The 7,052-nt window shown below is 40.7% G+C and overlaps 1 protein-coding gene across 1 annotated transcript; it reads right to left on the reverse strand.

The window, feature by feature from the left end:
• Positions 1–4,275: 4,275 nt before the first annotated feature.
• On the reverse strand, positions 4,276–5,253 carry MAS1 (MAS1 proto-oncogene, G protein-coupled receptor). The gene has a single exon (XM_036767744.1). The coding sequence runs from the start codon at positions 5,251–5,253 to the stop codon at positions 4,276–4,278; it is 978 nt and encodes a 325-aa protein (XP_036623639.1).
• Positions 5,254–7,052: the final 1,799 nt, after the last annotated feature.

A 7,052-nucleotide genomic window follows, 5' to 3' on the forward strand; every position in this document is an offset into this window, starting at 1 on the left:
TGCAAATGGGAACAACTAAAGGCAGGGAGACTAGTAAGGGGGCTATATATTACCCTAGTCCACGTAAGAGATGATAGAGGCTTAAATCTGGTTGTAGTGGGTTTGGAAAAGAGGGATGACTTTTACCCACGTGGAGTGAGGAGTCAAGCAAGGCTTAATGGAGGATATGGTGTGTCATCTGAACCTGGAAGGAAGGAAGTATTGCACTGAGTCAAGATAGTGGAACCATTCCCAACATGGGGAGAATGTGAGCCAATGCACAGAGATGGAAGGATGAGAATGGAAGGCAGAAAGAACAGTTTAGTTTGGATGGAATATAGGCTATACAAAGGGAAGTAATATGAGATAGGGTGAGATCACCAGGGTAGAGCCAGATTGTAGAGGACCTTGAATGTCAGGAGTAGATACTTTATTAGATGGGCAGTGGGGTACCATTGAGATTGTAGACTGACTTCATCCTTTATTACCTTATTGCGATGTAATAGGAAGATGATGACTTGCGGAGGAAAGGAGAGTACTTGGGAGGCTACTGGAATTCTAACAGTGAGAGAAGATGAGGGCCTGGACTAGGGGGGTTGTAGGTAGGGGGCACTTGGGTGGGAGAGACACTGTGGAAGTAGAAATGGCAGGACTTGGCAATGAACTGAATGTATAGGGCAAGGAAAATAAAAGAACCAGAAATAAATTCAAGGTTAGGAGTTCTGGCTCCATTAACGGAAATAGAGAAAACAAGGGGAAAAATAGAATTAGGGAGGAAGATGAGTTCAGTTTTTACAGATGTTAAAGACTGAAGTATTGTCATGATATTTAAGCATAGACATCTAATAAGCTTTAGTAAAAGGATGGGGTAGAGGGAAGGGAAGGGGTGTTTCCCAGGCATTTGGGGAGAAAGATGTCAGCTCCCCTAAATATATTTGAACGGAATATTCTGAGCCCCCAGGAGCTTCTTCATGGGAAAAGAGAACACTTAAGATAGGAATATAAATGGACCCAGAGCCAGGGCATCTGAGTGTGAGTGGGTACAACATCTACCTGTAGTCTATCCCCTCTGCAATCTACCCTTCAAACTGCCACCAGACTAATCTTTTTAAAGTACTACACTGATCACAGTATCCTCCTGCTCAAATACTTTAATAGCTTCCCATTGCCTACAGAATCAAATCCATACATTGACAGTCAAATTCCTCCGTAATCTGGTCCCAATGCGTTTTTCCAACATTATCTTCCATTACTCTCCTAAACTCCCCATGCTCCAGCCAAGCTGGGCCACATGCTGTTCCCCAAACATCCATCTTTTTGCTTGTGATCACACCATTCTCTTTGCTTAGAATACCCTTGCTCCAGTGTCTACTCACTGTAGGAAAGTTTTATCCTTCAGACCTCTGCTGAAATAGCACTTTTTTCAGAATGCTACCTTTAGTCACTGTAGCTAGAAGTGATCTTTCTCTTTTCTGAATTCCACTGAAATAGCCTTTTATCCCCCTGATACATTTTATATTACCTTGGATTATAGGTATATACATGTAAGCTATCTTCCTTCCTTGAGAGAAGACCCTTTCGAAATTCTGGAGTCCACCTCAGGCCTCGGCAAATATCAGAAATGACTGTAACTTTGCAATCAATCAGTCAACAAGCATTTATTAAACACCAGCTATGGCCCAGGTACTGTGCTAGGTGTTTGGGGTATATGTACAAAGGAAACGACAACAACCTTTACTCACAAAGAGCTTCCATTCTAACAAGGAAGACAAGGGCTTACAATGACTTAGGTCCATGCACCCTAACGATAGTAGACCATAGTGGGCCTCTTCCCCGTGTCAACTTCTGTTAAAACTCTTTACTAGTTCTTTACCTACTTTGTCTTAGTTTCTGGGCATTTTACCAATTGTAGTTTGCGGCTTACAATTCACTTTAAAAAAAAAACTTGGAAGGCAGTAGGTGAAGTGGGATGGGAATTAGGGGTATGCTGGAGACAGCTGGAAGGGCTTGAGAACTTATGGTTAAATTTTCAGTGTGAGCATTTATACCCCAGAAATAATGAAACCTTACAAATCAGGGCTTAACTTATTATTTTGTTAGTTTTCTAGACTTAAAGTAATGGAGAAAATCATCATTAGGCAGATTAAACTGAAAAGTGTGTTCTGTGTACGTTTTCCCCATAGCTGATCGTTAGATGTTTATTGGCACACTCTAGGATGGGACGGAAGGAGACATGAGGAAGAAGGAAAATCAGTTATTTCTCAACACTGAAGGATTATTCTGAAATCTGAATTCCAGTTCTTTATAACAGTACTGTTAAAAAGTTATGAAGATATTTCTGTTCATAATTACATTCAACCTTGCCTGATTTGAAGAACGTAATTGAGTGTATGCCTAACATTTCCAAATTTCCTTTGGCTAGAAATATTTCAAGAAGCCCTTTTAGAAAAGGTAGTTTTGACCAGTTCTGCTTTGAAACTAACGCTGTCTTCTATGATTGGGTGAGAGTGAGGAAACAGTTCCCCAGTTCTCCATTATTTATTCTGTACTTTCTCTGTGAAGATGCCATGTTTTCCTTCAAAAACAAGTCCATTCTAAATGTCACCACTGCACACCCCATCTGGGCTCTAGGAATCAAGCTGCCTTCTCTGTGAATCAGATGTTGTCACTCACTGTTAAGAGCCTTGGATCTGAACTTGGTTGGCAGTTGGAATGAGGCTGGGCACGGTGGGAGAGATTCTAGCTTACCCCACTACCCTGCTGGAAAGAGCCAACCTTGTTTTCATGGAGAAACAAAGGGAATGTTTTCTTGGAGAAGGCCCTTGGAGAAGAAAGATCGTAACAACAAGCCCCTTCATCATTGCTCCTCTCATCCTTTTAGGAACATGCAGTTAAAACAAATACTAATAGGTCTCATTTAGGAATTTAGATATTTTACTCTGCCAAAGAGCCACTTGAAACACTCTATCTCTACGAGGCTCTTGGAAAGGGGACAGAAGGGAAGTTAGCATAGCATGGAGTCTCTAAATTAGCACATTTCACACATTACAACTAATAATAAGGACATGCAGTCCAAGATAGCGCAGACAGTCCTGAAGCGGTCATACATCCTTGCAGATGAGTGGTGAAATTGTGGGGAGTAGGCAACGATGCTGGGGAAGTTGTGCAGAGACTCTTCTTGGGAAAAAAAGTCCTGTTTCCTGACCTACCAACATCATTTTCCCATGATATTCCCATGCACCCTCCCCTACCACAGAAAAAAAAAGTATGGACATGTCTTAGATGGAGAGGTAGAGCTCAAGGGAAACTGGCTCTGAGAAAAAATGTCTGTTTCAGTGAATGAAAAATCATTTCATAGGGGCAAGTCCAGAAGCTGGTTCACCCCATGAATGGATGTATCCAGTTCTACTCATCAAAGTTTATATACAATACAAGGGATCCAAAAATATAAACAATTCCTTAAATCAAGATTTCTTCCAAGGGAAGCCATAAGGTTCTGTCTTCCTCCTCCAAGAGTAATTGGGGGGGGGAGTGCATACCCCAATTGGTTTTCCCCAATCTTATCATCATGGATAACTCCCAGTATGGAAAGTCCTTCCACCAGCACAGATCAACCACTCATTTGTAAATTATAGTCTTAAATGATTGTCTGGGTCAGTGAGAGGTTAAGTGATTTGCCCATGTTCACACAACTAGAATATGTCAGAAAAAGGACTTAAACCCAGGCTTTCTCAATTCCAAGGCCATCCATCTATCTATTACATCATGTTGCCCTAAGATTATTGCCTAACATATTAGGAGCTATCAGTCTGAGGTGCAGAAGCTACACAGGATTTCAATGGAGATATTTTTCTCCATTGAGTTTAAGTGCTATAAAGACAAAATGTATTTTAAATAAAAGCTTTAAAACAATAAAGAATGTGTACATGATAAAGCTGCTTTTTTAAAGTCTTTTTTTCTTTTACTATTGTAGGAGAATCCAAGTTCCAACAAATCCTTCTGTTATTTTTCTGGGAATATTTGTAAATCTTTCAACTAAAAGTTTTTTTACAGCTCCTTGGGGTAATGCTGTCACAAAACCTTAGAGGTAAGAGAAGAAGGTGTTGTGATGGGTACAAAATTGAGGCATGATGTAGGTCTAGGCAGTTCCAGAAGCTATGTACATGTACATGGTACAATCCAACCATATACCTGCATCCGGTAAGGACACCTGCTATGCCATACTATGGCTTAAAAAGCATTCCAGGACTTGTCTAGGAAATGTTTGCTTAATCCCCATGGTTTAATTCCCGAGCTTCAGACCACAGTCTCAACAGCAATAGCATTAGGGTTGTCTTCCTGGCGTCTTAGTTGCATCTCATCTTTGAAAGCCCTGTTCAGTACTACCTTTAAAGACTCCTTAAATGGTTTCTTCTTACTGCTGCCCACAAAGAAGTAAATAAAAGGGTTTGCACTGCTATTGATGGTAGAGAAGAGAAGGGAAATATGGTGCATGTTCCCAAACCTTGACCAGTACTCATAGTACAGGAGGTAAAGAAGTCTCATGGGCATGGCAAAAATGAGGAAGATGATAATGGTGACCATGATGACTATGTACAGCTTGGATGAATGAGAAGTCCAGCTATTCCTTCGGATCTTCACCACCAGGATCACGCTGGATACCACCATGAGAGGTGTGAACACTAGGAAGCTCAAGATGGAGATGAAGATAATCACTGCCCGGCAGTCACTCTGGGAGTGGCCCTTTCTTCCAATGTCAATGCACATGACGTGCTCCATGGTGGTCACCAAGCAAGAAAGAGCCCAGAGCAGGCCACAAACACAAGCAGACTGGTGTTTAGGGCGGTGACATCGGTACCAGATCGGGTACAGGACTGATAGACAACGTTCTACGCTGATGGCTGTTAGAAGGTAGAGGCCAGTGTTGTAGCCAAACAGAAAGGTCACCGATAATGTGACAATGGTATAATAATACCCAGAAGATAGCTCATAATCTAGAGCATAGTCAACGGATAAAATAAAGATACAAAACAGTAGAGAAATGTCGGCAATAGATAGGTGGGTGATGTAGACTGTGAAGGGGTTTCTCCTCATCCGAAAACAGAGAAACCACAGAAGAATTCCATTTTCGACAAATCCCAATGGGGAGATACTCAAGATGACCCAGTGCACGATTGGGATTTTCCGATCCACATCTCCTGTGGATGTGTTCCTGTTGGTAGAAGTGTTCCCTGGTGTTTCAGGGACAAGTGATGTGAGGTTTGCCTCATCCATGAGGAAGTCTTAGAGTGGGGCTTCTTTTCTGTGAACAGGTCCAAAAATATGCCATGCAATCAGTGAGTCTGAACAGGAGAGAGAAATTCAACATGAATAGTTATAACATGTATGCTATAAACCTTTTTAAAGAGAGGCAATACAATTTCTTTCTGAGAATGGCAGCGATGGGGAAGGCTGACTTGGTGACCTTTCATTATCCCCATTATCTCTGGAATTCTATATTAATACACTTAATCAGAGCTAGAAGGATCATAGTTAAAGCACCAGCTTGCCCAGCACAGTGGCAAACACTATAATGCCTGCTACTGGGGAGGCTGAGGATGGTGGATCACTTGAACTTGGGAGTTCTGAGCTACAATAGGCTAAGATGATCAGGTGTCCATATTGTGTGGCAACAATATGGCAGTAAGTCCTTGGCGGGAGGGGATGTCAGGTGGTAGGGAAGGGGAGAAACCAAGCTGCCTAAGAAAGGGCAAACCAATTCAGGTCAGAAACAAAACAGGCCAGAGTTGCCATATTAATCAGCAGTGGGATGAGTGCCCATTGCAAAAAATAAAAGGGGGGGGAGGGAGGGGGAGGGGGGAAGGGGAAGGAGGAGGGGGAGTGGGGGAGAGGGAGAGGGAGAGGAAGAGGGAGAGGAAGCAGAGCACCATGTTGAAAATTGTTCAGTTCCTAGGCAAAACTTTCTGTTTGGCTCGGAGAAAGTCAACTGTCTACAGAGAAGCACAGAAAGACTCATATGAATTGATATAGAACCAGCAAAATAATATTTATGATGACTACAACAATATAAAAAGAAAGAATAAAAAAGAAAAAAAAGAAAGTAGGAAGGAAGGAACTGAATGCTAAGTATAATAGTCAAACTTGGCCTGGAGGAAATGGTAAGAAAATGCACCTCCATCTCTTCATTGAAGAGAGGGTGGCAGAACTATGGCTGTGGAACGTCACATATATTCTCACTCAACTGACATGTAGATTAGTTTTGCAGAAAATGTTTCAATCTTTTTTTTCTCTTTTTAGTCTGTTAAGGAGATAGTGCTCTGGGTAGTAGAAGAGAAGGCTCTATTTGGAAATGAAGTTGATATAGAGACAAAAATATATCAATACAACATTAAAAAAAAGAAATCCAATTCACCTTTCTATATCTCATTTTCCTGCCTTTATAACTGAGATGAACTCAACTGACCTCACAAAACAAAAGCCAAAATTAATACTCAATAAGGAGTACACAGTAAAATTGTTTTTTTCTCTTTCCAAACGTAAGCTATTTTATCAATGCTTAAGAAAGCAAGTACACTAAAGACAAACCAAGCCAGAAAAAAAAGACAGAAAAGAAAATCAGCTAAAAGCATTTAGATCTGAGATATCCCTTATTAAGTTAAATACCTAGTCAAGCTAGTTATTGTATTTAAACACACTCTCTAGGTGACATATGCTAAGTATAAGTAGGATATATTTTCAGAAATATATAACATATAGATGAAAACATCCAAGAAAACAAAACAAGAACACTGCTGTTAGACATTTAACAAAGAATTAACCTGGAAGCAATGACAGAATAAAAGGTTGTCAACACACAGCCACTTAGGAAGCTTGACCCCTATTTTATCTTAGAAGATGGTTATCTGTAAGCTTCTATGTTGAACCAGTGTTTTAATAAGTAAAAACAGGGAGATTAGTGATTTTGTGGCTGACAGGAAAAACACAATAAAGACAGGAATATTGAACAAAAGAATTAACTCTGAAATCAGAGGGCCTGAGTTCAGATTTGTCTGACACTTAATATTTGTGTTACC

This window comes from Trichosurus vulpecula, chromosome 7 (assembly GCF_011100635.1).
Source record: "Trichosurus vulpecula isolate mTriVul1 chromosome 7, mTriVul1.pri, whole genome shotgun sequence".
Taxonomy (NCBI): domain Eukaryota; kingdom Metazoa; phylum Chordata; class Mammalia; order Diprotodontia; family Phalangeridae; genus Trichosurus; species Trichosurus vulpecula.

What these genes read in the sequence shown, in the direction of transcription:
- MAS1 (XM_036767744.1), bottom strand. Translation starts at nt 5,253, where the DNA reads ATGGATGAGGCAAACCTCACATCACTTGTCCCTGAAACACCAGGGAAC.